Genomic DNA, 22499 nt, shown 5'->3' with positions numbered 1-22499 from the left:
GACTTAATGTCCCTATATGTTATTATCCCCCTGAAGCGTTTATGTGCTTTGCATACTCATTTTGCATATGAGGAAATTGAGGCACGGTGCAGAGAAGGGGGCAGAGACGGGGTTTGAAACGGCTCTGGGTGTGTGGTCCTGCTGTAGCACCCATGGCAGAGAGGTCCCCACCGCTCAGACTTGTTAACCCACCGCCCTGTCTCCTCCACCGAATGAGGCTCCCTGAAGGCAGAGACCCTCCCCGCTTCATCTCTATGTTCCTATTTATTCTAAACATGTGCCTGGGTCATGGAAAACACACCAAATCCTTGTGGAATAAATAGTGAAGCCTTTGTTCCCATAATAAGTAGTGAAGGAGTCCGTGTCAGGCCCTGGCAGCTGGCTCCCTGCCTCTCCTCAAAGACTTGATTTCTTTTCTCATTTCTCCAGAAGTAACATTACCGCCAAGCAGATGGCTCTCCTAGTTCAACCGAAGCTCCCCCAAGGTTCTCGCTAGGGCTGCCGGCTCTCGCTACGCTGGCTCCTTCAGTATTAGTGAAGGCAACCTGGGACCTCCGTAAGAAGTTTGGAATGATAGGGGAAGACGGTGGTGGTGCCGTCAGCACCACCGTGTGCAAATCACTAACCGCTTCGGTTCTGGGAGCTTTAAAGACTCATTTCCCAGGAGACGTTCTGACAACGCCTATTAAGAGGAGGCCGTGTGGTGCTGTGGCTTTGTGGTTAGACAGTCCTGTGGTTCAGTCCCAGCTCTGTGTCAGCCTGACCATGCTATTGAATCCCTCCGACTCTCATGGAATTGTTCTGTGAAATGATTACAACAACTCTAGCACAGTTGGTAATTACCGGGATTCAGTAGGGAGCATATATAACATACCTGATAGTAAATACGAGTAAGTGGAAGCTATAATGGTTGCCGAGTACTAAGTTCTCGGCATAGTAATGGCATGGATACTTGAGTCCAGACAAAGAACAGAGATATTCATTCAAAACAGAGGAGTCAGTTAAGACGTCAGGGTGATGGCCGCAGTAGCTTCATGGAGTGGGGGGCCTTGACTGCCACCGTTCTGCCTCCCCAGATGTTGAACCATCCAGAGAAGATAGCCGAGCAGATAAGCAAGGACCTCGCCTGGCTCGCCTCCCACCTGATGGCTCTCTGGACCCAGTTCCTGGACACGGTGACTCTGCACTCCCAAGTGACCTCTTACCTCACACACGAGCACCACACTTTGCGGGTAAGGCGTCCCGGGGTGTGAATGCTCTAATCACCTGCCAGTGAGCTCTCGAGGAAGCTTCTCCGTGGTTGTTAGTTCACTGGGCAGAATACAAACTGGGGTTGGCGTCTATAGACCTGACTCCGCCATGAACTTGCAACTAAGACTTTATGAGCTTACTTCGCCTCTCAAACCCTGGCTCTACCATTCGTAAAATACCTCCCTTGGCGATCAGAGGACAGCAGAGCCCATCTCTAGGGATATTACAAGTGCTCTGAAAGTGTTTTGAAACAGTGTTTTCTAATGGAGGACATCGCTCCAGGTGTATTTCTTTGCCTGCAACTGGGACGTATAAGGGCAGGTACCGATGCAGGATAAAAAAGGGTGGTCTCAGTTACAGCAAGAGGACCAAAAGCTTAGGAGAGACACATGCATGACTGGCTTGGCAAATTCTGTTTCATCTGCATTTGTTTATGCTCCCTGCTTTCAGAAGTAGAAGAAATAAGACCTAAATATAAAAATGACAGAAAGCAATGCAAGACCATTTGAACACACATTAAACTGTGCCCATAAACCAGGCGTGGGCTAGAGCTGTGAATGAGAGCGGGCCGGCTGCTGGGGGAGAGGAGGAAACCTGATGCTTCGACACTGCTGGGTGGTGGCCTCAGCTCTCCTCCGATTAGTATCTGCCACTAACCTCCTTGGACTCAGTTTCCTTATAAAAACAGAAAAAATCGAGGTACTATCTACCGAATGAATTCAACTGTCTACGTGGTTTTATTCCTCAGGTCCGAAGGTTTTCCGAGGCCTTCTTTTACATGGAGCACCAAAAACTCGCGGTCCTGAGCTTTCAGGAAAATCTGTAAGTGGCCCGCGGAATACCCACGCACACCCTAAAAGTAGGCAGCCAGAGCAGTGCTGTTCAAAGTGCCTTCTCCCCTTCATCTCAGCCAGCTGAAGTTCAAAATCCTATTCCCCCATTTACTTTCCGTGGGTGCTTGAGAAAGTTATTTTTATGTCACTCTGGTGTTTTTTTATTGTTTTTATTATTTTGTTCCTAAACGATATGTAGTCTTATTTTCCTTAAAATGGGGGAACCAAATGAGAACACCCACACTCCAGAACACGCAGTGTAAGCCACAGATTGCTCAGAAAACATTAGGTGATGCCCAGAGAGTTACACACATTTTTATTGCGCACGCAGGCATAGAGGGTACGGCAGGGAACAAAGTAATGATTTTGTCCTCATGGATCACTCATTTTAGTGGAGAAACAGGCAGGATGTACATTATATCATTTTAGGTAGTGACAAGTAAAGATAAACAAATCAAAGCAAGGACCTAGAAAATGAGAAGGGGTACGGCCAGATTCCGCATCAATGCTGAATAACTAGCTCTCAGAAGAGCAAAAACAAATAGGCAACAGTCAACTCTGTTGCCTCTGTGGGGTTTGCTGACCATTTTCTGAATGTTTTCTTGGGATCAGGGTGGCGAGGGGGAGGGCAGCCATTTGAAAGCATTGAAATCTTCCTCGGACGCTCACCTGTGCGTCCCCCAGGATACAGACCCACAGCCAGCTGTCTCTGGACGTCCGGGACTCGGAGTACCTCACCACCATGCCCCCGCTGCCCGCAGAGTGCCTGGACATCGACGGCGACTGGAGCACGCTGCCCGTTATCTTTGAGGACAGATATGTGGACTCCCCTGCGACAGGTGAGTCACCTCTGTGTTCTGGGCAGACTCAAGAACAGGGCTTGCCACTGGGGTCAGTTGTCCTGTTCACGTGCCAACAGCCGTGGGACCAAATTAATGAAGGACTTTGTTAGTTCCTGGAGGAGATGCAAAAACGAAGGTTGAGCTAATGATTTGAACTGACTTGGCTTCAATGAAATTGACAAATCAGTGTAGCCAAACGACAATTATAGTAAATAGCAACTTCCCGACTGCTGCAGGGACGAAATTGTACCTAGTGCCTCAGGGTCTCCACCTACGAAACGGGAGCCACGTTCTCCCCATCATTGGAGTGCCATGAGCAGTGGAGGGAGATCCTTTCTTACCGCGAATGTGCCATTCAAATAAATGAAGTCATTCTTAGTTAAACTGGAAGAGCGTTCAGTCTGACGACTGTGGAGTGCTTGCTTCATGCCAGCAGCCACCAAGGTATTCAAGAAAGGTTCCTTTTAGGAAGAAAAGATAACATTTGTGTGTATCGTGTTAACCCAAAAATAAGACCGAGTTTTATACTAATTTTTGCTCCAAAAGACACTTTAGGGCTTATGTTCAGGGGGTGTCATCCTGAAAAATCATGCTAAGGCTTATTTTCCGGTTAGGTCTTATTTTCGGGGAAACACAGTATTTTTGTGTGTGTGTGTGTATGTGTTTTGCTGGTATCGCATCGTTCGTTAATAGGTCACCTGGAGAGACCATGCAAACTGGACATGCGCTGAATGTCAATTCTCTGTCCCCTCCCACAGTTTGTTGGAAACCAACAAGCTATTACAGATGACAAAGTTGAAATAGACCCCTGATCCCTGAAAGGACCAGAAAACGCCAGCCCCTTTGCTGGAGGTCTTATATGTTTTATCTTTTCAATCCTATAACCGACACCTCACACACACTGTTTCACAGAGAGAAACCGAGGCAGGAGTAGACGTACATGTTAAAGATCCTGCAGCTTATAAAAGCCAACATTCAAAGCCACGTCACTCCATCAGCAAAGCCCATGGTCCTGCCTTGCCGTCATCTTTGTGAGGTGTTTTAAAGCAGTACGCTTGGGTACCCCTCATTTAAATGATGGGCCACTTATAGATCACAGTATCGGCAATGTGAGAGTTGTAGGGTGTTTTCAAAGTGTAGATGACTTCCAAGGACAAAGCAACCTTGCAAACAAATGATGTTATTTGGTTCTTAGTTGTACCCTGACACCTAGTGTCAGCACTGTGTATGACAGCTAGATTGTGGACTAGCTGTAGAGATGGCAGCCAACCCAGCTGGTCACACATAGCTTACGACTGTGCATTGAGACTGTGTGTGTGTGTGTGTGTGTGTGTGTGTGTGTGTACATATGTATATATGTTCATCTTCATTATAGTTATATAATTTAACTACAGAGAATTTGAAGAAATGTAAAATAATCACGCTCTATCAGACCCTCTAACATTACCATTAGGTTTTGCTTCAAATTGCCTCCCAGTCTTCTTTCTATGCATATTACTAGACACCCTAGTGGATAGAAATCTCAGTCGCTCAACTGTGAGTGCACTTATATTGCCTGTCTTTATTTTTTGTAAATCAATTTCACACCAGCTGAACGCCACTCATCGCGCAGCATTGGCTGCAGTCGGCCCCAGTCTTTCTGGGGCTTTCCTGCCCAGCTCTTCCCACTGTCTGCCATTCAGTGCCCTCGAGTCCTATACATCTGCCCATGCAGGTTCCTCTAAGCCATGCGCTATTCATATCTACATGGAATTTTAGGATCAGCCTCTCTTTGCGGCCTCTGTGTTGTGCTTGGGCTGTGGACCCCAGCTGAGGAGGAAACCCAAGCACTTCTGGTCCCATCTTCCCAGAAGTCCCCACGACAGTGGCTCTCGGAGGCCTGGCTATCTCCCCAAGTCTTCCCTCTACAGACCTTTCACCTGACTTATCGCTACCCCCAAAACTACTTTTGCAGAGTTATCTGTGTCCCTACTCAATACCCAAAGCTTCCCTTGGCCCCCTTGTTCTTTTGCAATGTACTTTGATGATTCTTTAATCCCAAGGCAAAAGCATTAGCAAAGAAAGAACCATTTCCTTTTTCCTGAAAGGCTTGGTGACCTTCCTATTTATAACTTACAAGGAGGTTCTCAGATTTGCATTCCATTCTTTTAGTGGAGTGAAAAAGGGAAATCAAAGAGATGCCTTTCCATGTTAAAATAATAACAGTTATCCATGGTGTACTATAGTACCTCGACTAGAGTACTTACTGTGTGCCAGGCACTTGCAAAGTCTGTGTATGTTGCCTGTAATCCCTTCTTCACCCATCCCTCACTCCCCTGTTCCAAAGGGATTGAACGGTTTGCCTAAGGTTTCAGCAGTTGGCCAGACTGCCTGCATTTGAATCTCTTTTCCCAACAATTAGTAACTGTGTGACATTGGGCCAAAGAGTTGCAGTTTCCATTGTGTAGGGCTACTGCGAGCAGTGGATAGATCCATCCATAGAACACTTAAGAGTGACTAGCACGAAGGAAGTTATGAATGCTTGTCAACTAACACCATTAGTTCGTATCTGACTCCAAATCCGTTCTCTTTGAATTAGATCCTTTGCTCCTCTCGTTTTTCCTTGGAGCAGTGGAAGTAAACTTGCTATTTTGACCATCCACTTCTTCACTGGACTCTCTGAGTCCTGTCTTAACTGTCGACGATAAATCTGATACATCTTTCATTTCTGTTCCAAGAATCCACCAATCCACCTGTTGCCATAATGTAAAGACCAGACTCCTCATTCATACAGGGGCTTTCAAGTTCATCCATATTGTGCGTTCTCTCTACCTGTCTGACCGGCCCCCCTTTCTCTGCATACTCTTGTCCCATCCACATGGGAGCAGACCGTGCACCCCAGACTCTGCAGCCTTTGTCCACGTTGTTCCCTCTCCTCGTAGGCTTCATGATGTCCTTCTTGGAAGAAGATTAATTCCTATTGTCCAGGACACAGCCACTTTCTTTTGGTAGGTGAGCCAGCTCTACTGTATCTGCATATGTTTCTCAATATTTCTAATTCCTTAGAGACAGAGATGGGTAAATGGTTATAACTCATCCTCAGTTCTCCTCTTCCTAACCCGTGGACACTAAATGACACGGAGCTTGTGGTTTTTTCCCAAACCGACACGATAGTTAATGAGGAAAATAGGCTTTGTTTTGCTGCATTGCTGCTCTCGTCTCAATTCATTTTGCGAACACAATTCGTTGACTACGTACCAGCCATGAGGCTAACCTTGAGGATACAGGTCCTCATGAAACAAACCCTCCTCTCTGGTGGGAGCAAGAAATGCACAGTGGGCCGTAGTATGGTGGCAGATGTGTCCCATTCACTGTGTGCAGGGGGGACCCTGGGAATTCGCAACAGAGAATGTCTAACTCGCTGCAGAGTGTGGGGACATTCCACCAGAGGGAGGGACATTCGCTTAGTCGCTCAAGATGCAAAGAACGTGTCCAGGTGATGCAGAGATCCATTCTTTTACATTCTTTGTCCTAATCCTGGACCCAATCATAAAAGTCACTCTAAGAAATGAGAGGATGAAGTCTCAAAGTCCTGTGCAGTTTTTAAATGTCTGAATGGTTTACTTCAGGATAACATTCAATAGTGATTATAATTGTTTTACTTCTTTTAAACCATGTGGAGGATTTAAAGAAAATAAAACACCAGTCCACCTTCTTTTGTTTGGTGAATATGGAAATTGATGCCTCGGTGTCCAGAGTTTTTATTGGGGTTCCTTTATGCAGGGGTTGTTGATTGAATCACTGACCACATGACTGAACTCTACCCCGGCCCATTGCCCCGCACGAGAGGTTGTACTGGTATCACCTGACCAACTGATTGCAGGGTGGGTCTTTCTGGCAGGGCCAGCCCCCATCCTGAGTCATCTCCTGAGCAGAAACTATCAGAGGACTCACCCGGAGCCACCTGGTTAGCATAAGCTATCAGGCTATCGCGAATACAAACTCATTCCTAGCACTTGGGCAATTCCAAGAATTCAGAGGTTATCTCTCAAGAACAAAGTCCTGCCAAATTCTTCATGCTACCATCAGGCATTTTAATAGTTTGTGAATATAGATTTTTAAGCTATAATGCATTTTTTCCTTTCTTTTGGCAGGACCTAATTTGAGTGTTTACTCTAATTTTGATGTCCCAGCAACAAGTCCCACAAAAATGAGTCTGGAAAACAGAGAAGAGAACCGTACCGTAAATAGAAAATCACCTTTAAGGGAACACCCTGTCTTGCCCACCGTGAAACCACCCCAAGTGGACTCTGACGAAGAGGTGATGAGGTGTGCGGAGCCAGATGAGAACGTAACCACACCACATTACACGGACGTGTGTTCTGAATCTCAGGTGTATCTGACAATTGGCGAATCCCAGAGCAAAGAAGCTTTGCCTGAAGAGGAATGTTGGCCTGGCCAAAGGTCTGATGTCAGCACACATTCCCTAGCAGCTGCGGAGCTTCCCAGGAGTCCGGACGCAGGGGATAGCCAGGGCCCAGCACTCACCTACATGGATGTGAAGTCCGGCAATGAGAGCCCCTGCAGAGCTGAACCCACAGGGACCCGTAGAGCTCAGCACGGGAGTCGGCGCTTTCGGGACAGCTGTGATTTAGACAGAACTCTGCTAAGTGAAGGGGTGGCAGGCGGAAGTCGTCCCATTGCCATCTCTTCAGAGAAAACAGTGCCGCACGAGTTAAGAACTGGAGGGAATGGAGCCGATCAAGAGGGCAAGGTACTGCTCCTGGGTCTCAAGCTCCTCCCCCGTGAGCCCAGCGATGCACTGAACTCTGCATGGAAGGACTCCCTGGACGGCAGGGCTTCCTCCAAGGACCCCCCCACAGAGGAGCAGGAGGCAGTGTCGGTGGTCTCTGCGGAAATCAAGCGGTCCTCTTCCCTCGTCTCTGATTCCGGCATCGAGAGTGAGCCCAGCTCCGTGGCCTGGTCCGAGGCCCGAAGCAGGGCCCTGGAGTTACCCAGCGACCGGGAAGCTTTGCACCAGCTGGTGCGAAGACAAACTCTGCACAGGAACTCCTTGGAGGGCGGACACACGGAGAGCAACACGAGCTGGCCAAGCGGGATCCAGGCGTCCCTGACCTCCATCAGCTCTTTGCCTTACGAGGAGGAGGAGCGGGAGCTGGCACTCACCAAACTGACCAAGTCCGTATCTGCACCCCAGATCAGCAGCCCAGAGGAGTCTGCGGCAGACGCGGATGCCGGATGGCAAGGGGGGCGTCTGGCGGAAGCTCCAGCTGTGCACGTGCAGAGCGTAGAGCCCTCAGGACGTGGTGGCTCCAGCACCCAGGACGCTGGGGTGGCTCATCCTCTCATGGAGGGGGCCTCAGGTGCTGACACCGAGCAGGGCCCTGGTTACATGGACATCCCCTTAGGGAACGAGAGCCCATTTGACCCCCAAGGACCCTGCTGTCTTGATGGCAGGACCGAGAACCCTCCAGAGGTTGAAACCAAAGGTCTTAATTTAAAAATGCCATGTATTGCAGCCCTTGGAAACCCGAGGGACAGATCTTTTCCTAGGGCACGAATGGAGCCCCCAAAGGGCATGTCTGCAGACCTGAAGGTGGGGAAAGGAGTGCTTCCCAACAGCAGTGACTCAGATGGTGAGAGGCCCCCTTGTCATACGGTGTCTGGATTGAGTTGTCCATCCACTATTGATGCCCCCGACCTGGCTTCAGCAGGCGAGCGAAGCAGCTCACCTTGCACCAGTGATGACAGAGTGTTGAGTGGAAGAGCAAGCCCCTTCCTGCAGGCTGGGCATGAAGCGGGCACTGTGACACACGCCACTCACTCCCAAGTTTGGGGAGACCCAGAGCCACGGGCAGGCACTTCCATCCTGGTTTCCCACCTGAGCCCCGCAGAGACCTTCACTCTGGACAGCCTGAAGGCCGTGGAGGTCGTCAACTTATCTGTGTCTTGCACTGCCACATGTCTGCCTTTCTCGTCTGTGCCCAAGGAGACCCCTGCCAGGGCTGCGTTCTCTTCCAAACAGACCTCTTTTCCCATCACTCATCAGCCTTTGGGTTCCTTTGGGGTTGTGTCTACTCATGCCAGGAACTCGCAGGACGGAGTTGGCGAGAGGATGTTTAGGTAAGCGTGCTGGCGGGCTCCCGAGCCAGCAGTCTGTGAGATGTTCGCCCCTATTTCTCAATGTCAGGCAGACTGTTTCAAAATGGAGATAATCAGCTCTTTTCTCATCTAAATAATACATTCACATCGCACAGGTCAGAAACGTAGAATAGTACAAAGAAGTACACGCTCTCAGTAAGCCCATCTCTCAAATACAGCCACTGTGTAAGGTCTTCCACACTTTTCTCTACCTGCATCTCTATCTGTTTAGTCTTTCATTGCAAACATAGGATACTTCTGTGCAAACTAAGTGTTTTCAACTTAATTTATTAGAAACATCTATGTTCAAAACTCTGATCATGTTGATGTGTAAACAATATTCCATTGTATAGCTGGACCATGATTTATTAAGAGTCCTTTAGAGATGAGCACTTAAGTTTTTTTCCAGTTTTTACTATGACAGACACCTCTCTCCTGAGTATCTGCACCTTTGCACCTTTGGGAGGGTCCTTGGGGAATAGGACGGCTTCTTCAGATTTGCCTGCTGAGCCTCTCTTGCTGTGCCCCTTAAGTTTACCATTCCTTTTGCAACGGCAGAAATCACCCCTCATCCTTTTGTTGGGTTTGTACTCCTATGGCTCCCTCACCTGTAAACTGTATATTTGATTAAGTATGGTATAGAATCATTTTACTGAAGCATCCCATCCTATTTACCCTTTGGCAAAATGCTAAAGAATTAATGATACTGGCAAAAGAAATCGCACAGGCAGGCCCACTGTGGATCACTGTTTCACAAAGACTGTGAAATACCTCGGTGAGCCCGTGTTATCAATGTGACAGCTCCTTAGCAGGCATTTTCCGGTGCCTGGCCAGTGGTGTCCTATCGCTTATTGTGCTCACGGTCTATCAGGGAGACAGAGGATGAGAGGAGTAGATGAGGACAGAGGACAGTGGGGTGAAAGCGATGGTTCCTGTGTGCCTAGCTGAGCCAGGAGGAGAAAGACCTCATCTGGCTGGGGACAGTGAGTATGAATAGAGATGGTGGCCAGAAGATTTGTGAAGATGACACCTAAACTGAAAAGAAAAGAAAAGAAAAGAGACATGATGGTGATGATTTGTCTCGTAACAGATAACATTGTTTTTTACTACTTAATCTATGTCAAGTACTGTTCTAAGCATTTTGCATAGATTATATCACTGAATACACAAACCGACCTTATTAATTAGACAGTGATGCCATTCCCCTTTGATAAATGAAGACATGGAATGAAGAGAGGTGAAGTTGTCGGCCCCCAGCTAGTACGAGTCAATGCTGAGATTCTGGCCTTGGCAGTCTGACTCCTGAGCCCAGGCTCTTAAACACCATCTTGTCAGATAACCAGACAAAGAACATGGCAACCAGGTGGGAAAGGCATTTCTGGCAGAATAGACCCAAACGCACAAAGGCACGGAAGCCAGGCAATATGATTCACGCCAGGGAGGATGCGAAATGTGTTCTTTCTGGAGGCTTGGAGAGGACGTTGGAGAAGTCGGTGGAGGCCGAGCCGTGGTGGCCTGGTAGGCCAGGTTAAGAAGCTTTCACTCTGGGAAGGTCTTTTTAAACTCTGTGTGGATCCTTGCAGCTGGATAGAATCTTGGAAGTCTCGTTCAATGCAGGCACCGCATAGAAATCTACAGGACCCAAACCAGTACAGCCTTGGGTTTTCCCGGGGTGTCTTCCCACCTCCTTGTGTAGAACCAAGCTTCCCTCCCTAGCCTCTCCCCTGAGGTCTCATGTCCATCGGTCAACTCATCTCCTGTTCAGCATGGCGTGCACGGCGTGGCTTGTGATTAATTAGTGTATTCTCCAGTTTTTATCAGGCCAAAGAAAAATTTAAAAAAGACCTGAAGATTGATGGATTTCTGTACAGTGACTTGTCCCTACTAGCTTCTGATATCCCATATTTCCCACCAGAGGAAGAGGAAGAAAATTTAGAAGATGGGATTCACCTGGTAGTCTGTGTCCATGGCCTGGATGGTGAGTCCCCGGAAGGTCTCCTCCTCAAACTCCTGTGCTATGAACAATGTGTTGCATTTAGGAAGGAATCTGGATCAGGACTCCTTCAGCAAATGTCCCGTTAGCAACCGTGGGGTGACACACGTGTGCCGGGTCTAGGGAACTGGCACGGCCTTGCTCCCAAAAAAAAGATCTCTCTGGCACAAGAATCTGTTGAGAAAATGAAATACATAGAGGAAAGGCATAGATGAATGAATTAATGGAAAGAAGGACTGGATGTAATAAAGCAATAGGTGGATGGAATGAAGGAAGGAAGACATGCAATGTGTTCTCTGTGCCTCTGCTATTAGCGGCGGCCCTCTGTCCCTGATGGTCACTGTGGAGCAGGTGGCACCTATGGGGCTCATACGTCCATGGCTCCTGTCCCCGAGGGTAACTCTGATTCTGTTGTAGACAACTGCGCCCAGGCTGGCCCGTCTGGGGGACTCACTGACTACCTGGAAGTGGCCCAGCTAGATAGTCTCTGTATTAAACAAGAAATGTGAGAGGGGACTGTGGGTGTCACATTGTTTCGTGTCCGCCATGAACTGGCACCACCAATAATGTCCCGAGTAAACAGAATTGGCTGTGATAGAAGGGGGGGCGGTGTGCCTGCTGCTGTCCTGCGTGTGGAGTGCTCACTAACCACGTGTTTGTAGACCCCGGAATAATTCCACTGAGGTAGGACTTCCTCGAAAGGCCTTGAAATAGCGGTGGGGGCGGGGAGCTGCATAGGACCAGTGGGTTGGACTTGTTTTAGTTGTTTTTATCATCTGCTTAAGGAAAAAATGGGAAATGGGGGATGGGAGAAGAAGGGGAAAGAAATCCTGGGGTGTCAGCTTTTACATGGTTAACTGGGGTCTGCGCTGGGCTGTTTGTCATTTACAGGGAACAGTGCAGATCTCCGGCTGGTAAAGACTTTCATAGAACTGGGGCTTCCTGGAGGCAAACTGGACTTCCTGATGTCGGAAAAGAACCAGGTATGACGGCCGGAACATCAGAACTGAGAGTTCCTGAGTCACGTCTTACAGGAGCCTCCTAAAGTCACTGGGATAGTTTGTGGGCACGCAGAATGGAGAGGACTTGCCAGGAACACTGGCCAGGCACTCAGATGGTCTGGAGACAAAGGACTCATTGTTTTCCTTAGGGAAGGTGAGGACAGAGTAAACAGTGGGAACAGGTGAGTCAGGTGACTGGGACCTTTTGGCTGCACAGGGCATTGGGCTGGGTGACAGCTCAGAGCATACGTGATTTGGATATCTGGGGGCCTGCACTGGGGGGCTGTCACTGGTGTCCATGTCACCCGTGGAGCTGGGTTACGATCCTGTTAGAGTCAGAGGTCACCTGTGTGGCCTTTGCCATGTCCAGGTAAGTGGAGTTTGGAGCTCTCATAAGGAGTCAGAGCAGATGAGGATTTAGAGATTCCCTGATAAAGAGGAGAGGCTGGGGGTGGTTGTCGATTTTCACCCCAAGGGACTTGAGACGGGTGAGTGCCAAGTATCCTTGGGAGGCACAGAACTGCTCATAAGGAAAGGGTCCCACGACCACTGGCAATGGGAATTGTGCAGAACAGCCAACAAGCCAGCGTCTCCTCCCCCCATTGCTAGGGCTCGGGTCTGCGGCCCGTCTGTGACCCCTGCTGTGCACAAGGCCATGGGCGTGCAGGGCAAAGAGCAGGCGTGACGAGAGGGGAGAGCCATTCCAAGCTCCTACTGTGTGCTCAGCACCCTCTACCCGTTTCTCCATTTAATCTTCACACCCGTTCTATGAAGTGTAGATACCGTCATCTCCTCCTTACGGACGAGAGCACGGAGGCTCCAAAACTTACCCAGGGTTCCTCAGTCAGTGTGACCTGGACAGGAAGACGCCATCCGTGCTGCCCAGGAAGATAACCCTGGGCAAACCCAACTGGAATACGTGCCCGGTACAGTCCGTGTCCTAAAGGAGGTGGAGACGCGGGACGCCTGGGCATCCCGAGGGGTGGGCCCAGCACCTGTGCACTTGTCTGTGATTTGTGCCCGTGACATTTCCTTTGCAGGGAACATGGGTGCTGTTAGCAAGAGACATCTCAGGAGAGCAGCCTTGGGGGTACAGCCACTCTAACGCACCCCCGTGGCAGGGGGATCGGACTTGGGCACTGCAGGGACCCTAGATTGGGTCCACAGAGAAGGCAGTTAACTGGGTGGAGGGGAGGAGTGGTCACTCAGGAAGGGTTACGTCCCACAGCGGGTTACGGCTTCTTGGAGGTTGTAAATCTCCTGAGCACAGAGGTTTGCGGCACATCCCTTTAAAAACACCCCGGTGGGGAAGCTCCTGAAATACTGTTTTCTAAGCCTACTTGATTCCCAGAGCCATATGGTTAACTCAGGCGTCATAATTGCTACCGTTTATTTCATAATTCATGTTAAATGAATAATATACAGATGAGGAAACAGGGTGTGAAAGGCTAGAGGGGAATGAACAGAGCGGCGTCGGTCTTAGGTGTGCTGCCAGTATTTTACCTAATTTTTAAACTGACGCTCTATGGCCCCCCCCTTCCAGACTTAGGGGACTGAGGTTCAGATTGGGGGAGCAGAGCCAAGGCACAGATCCCCCAAGCAGGGGAGCAGGCCTGCGGACACGGTTCTTTCTTAGTCCACGGACACTAAGAAATGGACCGTGTGCTTTATCCTTCTACTGCCTCAAGGTTCATTGGCGGCAGGTGACAATGAACCCTAACGGCCTCCACTTCACTCCCCTTCTCCCCAACCCTGATGAATTCTCACAAAACGTCTTGTTCCCCTTTAGTAGCTGGGAGCTCCGCTCGGCTCCAAACAGCCCACGGCATCGTAGGATAGCTCCACTTATGAGAAATTGTTTTTTTTTATGTTGACCCCAAATGTCCCTCCCTGTGGTTTCCATCTGTATTTGCAAAAGTTAGTCCTTGAAGTTAAATAAGCCAATCTAGCCTGTCTTCTCCATGTCTGCCCTTTCAGGTATTCAGACATGGGTGACATTTCCTACGACAGATGGCTTTGGGGTCCTTCTCAAAGCCGACGTCTGCCCTGGGACATGGCCTGGCGACGCAGTCTAAAGGCTGTGCTGGGGAAAGGGTGGGGGTTTGGGGTCAGGCGGGCATGGCTGTGAATCCTGGTTCACGCCCCGTGTCACCTGTCAGGGCCTCTGTGACGTGGGGACAGTAGCACCAGGGCCACGTGACGCTGCAGCAGGACTGCATGTGTGCTGCTCTCCATCAATTCCATTTCTCCCTTCTGTTGTCACTCGCCCTCCTGTCTGAGGGTTCTTCAGTGTCCCCAAGTTTCTTCACGAGAGCGCCAATCTGTGGGCCCTGTTTCTTGACGCTGATCCCCAATCTGTAACCCCAACATCAGGCTTCAGTGTACTCCCAGAATGTGCTGTGGTGTTTAATTGTGTGGCCTGGCCTTGCTCTGACCCCCCTTGATCCCCCGTTTCCTCTGTCCTCTTCCAGATGGACACGTTCGCAGACTTTGACACGATGACGGATCGGTTATTGGATGAAATCATTCAGCACATCCAGCTGTACAACCTGTCCATATCCCGAATCAGGTAACAGGACGGCACAGGACTTCATGCTGGGGGGTGGGAGGGGGCTGAGGTGTTTGCGTGTCTGCTGTGTACAGGTCAACATGGTGCCCTCTGCGTACCTCCAGGTACGGTGACGTGTGACGTTTCAGGGAGTAGATTCTTCTCAGAGCAGCAGTGACTAGCAGGGCTGCTTGGCACCCCCATATCTGTTATAGCATGTGCACAGGGGAATGCACCTTTTCTAACTCATAGAAAGAGACTTGGACCCAATCAAATATTCCTAGGTTTGAATTGTTGTTCCTCTAACACTCACAAGTCTGAATCCCAACCTGCCATGCAGCGTTTTGCAAGCTTCCTAAACCCGGGGGGCTGCGGTAACAGTGCAAAGGTGGGCACGATGCCCGCGCTGTCTTCCACCGCACTGGGCATCGCAGCGTCCACTCACAAAGATGCTGCCTCAGGCTTCCCGTGGCCAGACTTTGGAAACCTGACGGGGAGGGACTGGTGGCCCCCAGCCCCTGGCCAGTACCCGTGGGCGCGCCCGCCCAGCACACCCGGCACCCGGCTGACTGGTGCCACCGCCGCTGGCACCGTTTCTCTCGCCAAACAGCTTTGTTGGCCACTCCCTCGGCAACATCATCATCCGCTCGGTCCTGACGCGGCCCCGGTTCCGCTATTACCTCAACAAACTGCACACGTTCCTGTCGCTGTCCGGGCCTCACCTGGGGACCCTGTACAACAACAGCACCCTGGTTAGTACAGGTAAGGCTTTCCCAAGCCTCGTCGTTTCTCAGGGTTCATTCGGAGCTGAGGGGCGGAGAAGCCAGAGGCAGATGTCCTCCGGATGGAACCTTGTGACATCGGAGCTTCTTCAAAGTGTGGGACGATGGAAAGGGACCTGGGCTGAGAAAGACGCCCTTACGTTTGTGCGCTGAGCGAGGTTAGGCTGGGTGTTTCCCGAGGTCTCTTCTGTTTTCAGCTGTCGGTGAAGGAAGAGGCGAGGTCCCTGGGGTCCTGGCTGCAAAAGGTGTGGAGGAGAGAGCGTGGGTGTGTCAGCCCACCTGTGCTGCTGTAAGAAATTACACAGACAGGGGGGCTTATAAACCTCAGATATTGATTTCTCCCAGTTCTGGAGGCTGGCAGTCTGAGATCAGGGTGCAGCCTGGTCCAGCCAGGGTCCTCTTCTGGGTCGCAGGTTTCTGGTTGTATCCTGGGTGGTGGAAGGGGGGAGGGGCCTCGGCGGGGTCTCCTCTGCTAAGGCCACTAATCCCACTCGTGGGGGCTCCACCCTCATGGTCTAAGCACCTCCCAAAGGCCCCACCTCCATGTACCATCCCACTGGGGGTTAGTTATCAACATATGAATTTGGGGGAAGAAACATTCAGTGTTGAGCACTCAGCTGGACGGCTGTGTGGGATCAGGGTCTAGAGCAGCGAGCTTTGCATCGTGTCACTTCCCACGAGACTGTGGTTGAGTTCAACCCAGAAACTCTGGCCAAGACATTTCACCTCCGTGCTACTTAGTTTCCTTATGTTTCAAGTGGAGTTAATGTGTGTGTGTGTGTGTGTGTGTGTGTGTGTGTGTGTGTGTGTATATATATGAATAGATACATTTATGACATATAGATGTATGTATGTGTGTATATATGTATCTCTATAAATGCACATGCATATATGTATACACACACATATTTAGGCATACACACACACACACACACATATACAGTGTGTGTGTTTGCACATGTGTTTGTGTGGATAATAGAATTGTTAAGAATTAAACAGGAGAAGGGGAAAAAGTGAACTGACATGTATGGAAGGTCAACTGTAGCCAACTTCTGTGCGTCTGGCTGGAATGTAACAACACTGCCCCGGCTCCGAGGCTCTCCCATTCCCTCTGTGCTCTGAGGGGGCGATATCATAGTGGACAGGAAGGAAGGCTCAATGAATCTTCGAAGGTGAGCAGAACCTTCCAGAACAGCACATGGTAGGACACATTTTCTGTGCAGAAGGAACCGTGCATGTAAGAACACAGAAGCCTGGTGTTCTCAGCCAGCTACGGGTGGTTCTTTGTGACAGGGATACTGCAGGGTGACCTGGGGGCCAGGAGATGGCAGCAAGGCCCACAGGAGGAGCCTGGGGATAAAGGGCCTCATGTGACATGATGGGGTGTTAGATGAACCCGCAGACCACATGGACGCTACTGACACGTGGTGACGGTGGAAGTGACATGATTTGGTGGATGGCTGCCCACCGAGGTCGTTGGCGTTTGTATAATAATAAACAGTGTATTCAGTCATATTCCTGGTGAAGACTTTCGTAGTCCCGAGTGTCCCCATTCCTTATGTGGCGTCTCGGGTCACCTCTCACGAGGTCCCCACTTCGTGCCCGTCTCCCAGCCCTCTGCCACGGCTCCCGCACTCAGAGAAAGCTGGGCTGTGTGCTTTCCTCACCTGAGGTGGGGTTGTGTGTGTGCTCCTATGCTATTTTAAGGACATTATTTGTGAGTTATTAGGAAGTTTTTCCTCTCTCACTCTGTCTTTCCTCACAAATCAGGGAAACCCTCTTTGGACAGAAACAAATGATTTAAACCACTATTATTATTATTATTTTTATTATTATTATTACAATTATAAAGTAATCTTGCAACATTATGAAAAGTTTTAAAAGGAGAGATTACCAAGAATCCTTCCAATCTAGCCTATGCAGAGTAATTTTGTACGGCTCCCTGTACTTACCGCTGTCTGCGTCCACATTTACATGGCAGAAATAATAACAATATCTGCACACATTGTGCCTTGTCTATGTCCTTGCATTTTTGTCGGATTTATTTTTGTGTGTGTGACTGTGACACAAGAGTCACACTCAGCAGCAGTCTTACTGTCAGCGTCACCGTAGGGAAATGGATGGACTCTGAAATGAAAAGTCAATGTTAATTTTTCTGTTTCCTAAATGGATCTGTCAGGAGCATCCTTACATCCTTTTTTTGTACTTAGGATTGTTTCCTTAGCCTCGATTTATGGAGGGGGATGAGTAGATCGAAGGGTGCGCACAGTTTTGTGACTCCTGAAGCCTGTCACCAGGTCGTTTTTCAGGATGATTTCATAGCCCCGCCCTCCAGAGCGTAAGAATACAGGTGTCCCTCTAACTTCCAGGTGTTTGCTAGAATGCCCGCTACGCTCTAATTTTTAAGTTAGCTAAAAATCCCCGTCGAATGTTGACCTCTCCCTAGTTATTTTCTGCTGTCTCTGTTTCTGTGTTTGATTTTTGTTTTGTTTTCCTAGGCTTGTGGCTCATGCAGAAGCTGAAGAAGTCGGGGTCCCTCCTGCAGCTGACCTTCAGGGATAACGCCGATCTGCGCAAGTGTTTTCTCTACCAGCTCAGCCAAAAGACAGGTGAGTGCTCTCTGGGCAGCACCCCAGTGTGACCCCAAGTGTGGTCTGAGGAGCCACCCCTGTGGCCCCAAGTGGCTCCCACGCTCCGTTGATTCCCTCACGATGCCCGGCATGCACAGGCTCTTAGCTCATCAGGAGACCAGCGGCTGCCCGAGAAATCAGCCACTCCTGGCCCGTCCGCCCCACGACATGAGATGTGTCACAGGTGTGGGCCCAGGCGTATGCGGCGGTCACCTGTACAGTACAGCAGAGCCTAGTATTCCTTCGAACCTTTTAACTTTCTAGTCACACAGGCTCAAGGTCTGTGGGCCAACTCACAGCTCCCTCACCCAGGTACAGATCCACCACAAAACGGGCGGAGAAACACTGTTTATGTTGCTGGGAGATGGGGTCCTTCCCAGCCAGGCCCGACAGCGCACAGAGGTGTGCTGGGAGTGAGCAGAGGACACCAGTGCCCCCCCGAGGGAGCACTGGGCCTGGCCCGGGGCCGTCCTCTGGTCCGCCGTCGTCCTTCAGTGTCTGAACACTGATTCTGGTCACTCCTGCAGCTGACCCTGGCATCACCACATGCTGATGTGTGACTTCCGGCAAGTTCCTTAGCCACCTGTGTGTTAGGTGACCTGCCAGGGTGATGCCCCCTGGAGAAGAAGTACGGGATGCAGGATCGGGCAGAGGGGACGTGGGGTGGCAGTGTGATCCCCACAGAGATCTCAGTGAGCCCCACTCACCGGAGGGTGGAGCTGGGGCGGATCTTAGCGTAGGACAAGTGCTGGTCTTTACGCCGCTGCCCTGGACCAGCCCGTCATCGAGGCGGCCTGACACCCAGCCAGTGTTTGGGATGTGATTTTGGATGAGAGGACCCCCTTCAGTGGAGGAGTGCCCTGAAGGGACCCTGGGCTGATTGCAGTCTCGGGGGGGGGAGGGTTCCCAGGTGGGTCCCGGGTGGCACGCTGTAGCCCCTGGTGATCGTGATGGGCTCTGAGAACAGAAGGAATATGCTCTGTTCTTCAGTTTGGACGATCCCTCCATCGCTGCAGGCAGAGAGGTGGGTTCAGAGTCTGTCTTCCTAAAGCAGGTGACATGACAAGGGCTGGCATTAGGGGGGCTGTCGGGATTGAGAGTGGGGGGCAAAATACTAGTTGGGTTTCCTTACGGGTTCCTGAGTGTTCCTAGCTCAGGAGGGCTTTCTTGTCACTGACACGTTGCTTGTCTCACTGTTCAGAGGAGCTTAGTTGCCATGCGTGATGAGAACAAAGCCCTCCCCTTCCTCCTAAGGTACAAAGCTACAGTGTAGCCACTTCTCTCCATCTCACCACCCAGAAGGTCCTTGTGCAAGCACACAAGCAGTGTGTCAGGAATCTGCTCGCTTTGCCTGCCTGGGGCAGGTTTGCACAGAGTGTGCAATCGGAGGGTGTGCGGTGAACCTCCCCGGGTGAAAGACCCCCCACCTGGCTCGTTGCAGGTCTGCAGTATTTTAAAAACGTCGTGCTGGTGGCTTCTCCCCAAGACCGCTATGTACCATTTCATTCAGCCAGGATCGAAATGTGCAGAACTGCCCTCAAAGACAGACACACGGGTAAGCTGCATTGCATTTGTATGATTTAACCCGCAAAGTCCATTCACGAAGTCGGGCTCCGGCCCAGCAGGGCACTTCAGGGGTTCTTCCCAGGAATAAGGAACCCAAGACACGCGCAGTGACTGTCTCTCGATTGCCCCTATCCTTCTTCCCTCCTCGCAGGGCCCGTCTACGCCGAAATGGTCAACAACCTTCTCAGGCCCCTGGTCGAAGCCAAGGGCTGCTCTCTGATCCGACACAACGTGTTCCACGCGCTGCCCAACACCGCCAACACCCTCATTGGCCGGGCAGCTCACATCGCCGTGCTGGACTCGGAACTCTTCCTGGAGAAGTTTTTCCTGGTGGCGGGACTCAACTACTTCAAGTAGTGGCCTGGACGGAGCCGGCGATGGGAAGCTCGCTCGGAACACTGACGACCCAGGAGCGTTGGAGCTGAGACATCCTTTGGTAGACGGCTGCCGTTCCAGGCTGGAGCCCAGAGGGGTGGAGGGCGGGGTGGGACCAGACACTCGAGGTGCTTCCATTTCGCAGATTTGGGAAAGCTGAACCCGTCGTGTCACACACAACAGACTTTGCCTGAACCTGTCCAGCCACCTGGAGTCTCATTCAAGATGCTTTGTAGGGAAACTAGGCGAAAATAAAGAAATGGTACTTGGAGTGGGTGAGCCCCTCATTTTAACCACCGCTGGCTCACGGTTTCACTAGATGTGTCCAGTATGTTACTAGCTCATAGCTTTATCAGTTTCAATTAAATTAAGTGCACACAAGCATTTCAGAACTCAGGTTAACCTCTGTGCAGAGTGAACACATTTGTGTAAATATGACCCTTAATAGATTCAATGTGCCACTTGTTCAAGAAAATATGACGCCCATGCTCTCACTCTCTCCTCCTGTTTTCTGGACAAGGGGCAAAGGGATACTTTGTAAACTCCACTTTTATTTCGTAACAGCAGGGGGTGGGTGATGTAAGGTATGTCGGGGCATAGAGGTGATGCTGTTGGTGCAAGTTTGTTACAAAAAACAAATAACTAGAAGAAGAACATGGAGAATCAGTCGGGCCACCCACTTCTCCAGACTTTTTCTATGCATAACCTTGGTCCATCATTTATTTGGGGGATTGCTTAAATCTCTGTCTGTGGTAGGGAAAGCTGAGTTAGACTAAAGCTAACAGAAGGGGGCCCTGAGATTAATGCACACGTGTGTGAAGCTCCTGCTGGTATACTTCCAAAGAAATGTTGTGTTAGCATTTGACGCAATTGCAAAAAATTAAAACCATTAATGCGGCCAGCTGCCGCTCCTCTCTGTGGAAGGAGAAAAACATCTCAGTGGAGGAGTGCTGGATTAAAAACCTCAGGGGAGCTCTAAGAAGGGTGCTGGTTATCTTTCAATAGAAAAGTCTTCTTGCCTTAGGAAAATAAAGGGCTAGGAAAGGCCACCATTGATAAAAATCAAGAGTGAAGGTCAGAGAGGAGAACATTAGCCAAATGGAAGACTCAAATGTTATTGGTTTGCGGCTTCTGGGGAAGTTTGGAAACTTACCAGGATGTTTAATGTGGTTCCAGAGACTGAGTACGCGCTATGGGTTAAAAGAAGCCTAGAGATTCTCTTAGTTGTGTTGAAGGAACCCATCAACCAGGACGGTAGGGATGATAATACGGGGGACCCGTCTTCTGGACGTGAAAGCTCCTGCTTCTGCACACATCCCTTCTAAAGTGTGGAAACTCAGCTGGGACCAGACTCCTGGTCCCGGCACCTGGACCAGGACCCTAGGTCGCCGACACCATGGTAACAAAACCAAGTAAATGCTGGCTTATCTGAGAATTTCAGTTCTTTGCCTATGAACGATGTGGCTTTGGAAAACAAATCAGGCCATGAGAAACATGTCCAGATCGGTACCTTTGCAGGAGAACACAACTGTGGATTTCTTAAGACAGAAAAAGGGGGCGGGGGGCCGGACATTCTGCAACGGCATACTTCCACACAACAGTTTAGGATTTCTCTGTGGGTCTTCCTCGCACTTTCATTGCGTCCTACTCTTAGCATGTGGGGGATCAGGAAGCCCTCTGGCCACTTTCCCACTGGGTATTTTTCCCAGTCCCCAGTGGGCATAGACTATGTCACTCATGAACAGCGCCAATCCGCTGTGGAACCCAGGAGGAATTTGGTCCCTGCGGTGCAGCCTGCGATGTGTGTTTCCTGGCAAGTGGCCAGGCTCAGTGCCCATGCTGGAGTTTGTAGCGACTTCTCCTTCCTGGCCCAGTGAGGAGCCCTGCCCCTTTGATGAATGCGTTTCGTTTTGTGTTTCCACTTCCCATCAGCAAAGTTTGTCATTCCCTGGTCATTGGAGAGACCATGTAGCCAGCGGTTATGGAGCCAGGGTGAGTCCGATGACCATTGTCTTTTCCAAAAGCCAGATGCCATTTTTAACTTCAATATGCTGTCTGGACATAGTGAGAACTCATGGCAATAAACGTCCAGCTGCATGGTGCACCTCTCGTTTTTATAGGGGTGCGCTGCTGTCTTTGTAACCCTCTCTGGCCTCTGAGCTTCTATTATAATTGTGTAGAAAGGGCATCTCTGTATTGTAAATAAGAGTGTCAGGTGTTGCATTATCATGCCTCATTTGAAAAGGCTTTTTATGTCTCTTTTTATTAACATATAGGTATCTAAGATACATATATATGTATATATATTATAAAACAGAGACATTCTATTACTGATGATGCAAATTATAAACAAAACGCCTGCCAAGACAATGATCTAGTATGTCTTCATTCTCAGCATCATTTTTGTTTTTTGTTTTTATGATTTGCTAAGTTCCTCAGAACTAGTTAGAAATAAAAATGACCAATACTGAGATTAATTGGAATTTGTCATTCAGAGAAGCAGATGTGAACCTTCAGATACCTTGAGGCTGACTCCG

The 22499-nt window shown here is 49.9% G+C and overlaps 1 protein-coding gene across 1 annotated transcript in view; it reads left to right on the top strand.

Moving 5' to 3' along the window:
- FAM135B (family with sequence similarity 135 member B) overlaps positions 1 to 22207 on the top strand; it is a 185756-nt gene extending 163549 nt beyond the window's left edge. The window contains exons 10-20 of the mRNA XM_033126537.1: positions 1077 to 1232; positions 2000 to 2073; positions 2769 to 2923; positions 7060 to 9049; positions 10879 to 11045; positions 11952 to 12043; positions 14533 to 14630; positions 15220 to 15371; positions 17890 to 18000; positions 19463 to 19576; positions 19739 to 22207. Coding sequence (XP_032982428.1) covers positions 1077 to 1232; positions 2000 to 2073; positions 2769 to 2923; positions 7060 to 9049; positions 10879 to 11045; positions 11952 to 12043; positions 14533 to 14630; positions 15220 to 15371; positions 17890 to 18000; positions 19463 to 19576; positions 19739 to 19944 — 3315 coding nt within the window. The 3' untranslated portion in view covers positions 19945 to 22207. The remainder of the gene's footprint in view (positions 1 to 1076; positions 1233 to 1999; positions 2074 to 2768; positions 2924 to 7059; positions 9050 to 10878; positions 11046 to 11951; positions 12044 to 14532; positions 14631 to 15219; positions 15372 to 17889; positions 18001 to 19462; positions 19577 to 19738) is intronic.
- Positions 22208 to 22499: the final 292 nt, after the last annotated feature.

The sequence above is a fragment of the Rhinolophus ferrumequinum genome, chromosome 14, assembly GCF_004115265.2.
Source record: "Rhinolophus ferrumequinum isolate MPI-CBG mRhiFer1 chromosome 14, mRhiFer1_v1.p, whole genome shotgun sequence".
Taxonomy (NCBI): domain Eukaryota; kingdom Metazoa; phylum Chordata; class Mammalia; order Chiroptera; family Rhinolophidae; genus Rhinolophus; species Rhinolophus ferrumequinum.
The sequence above is the reverse complement of the archived record's forward strand: the minus strand, read 5'-3'. Positions and strand labels throughout refer to the sequence as shown.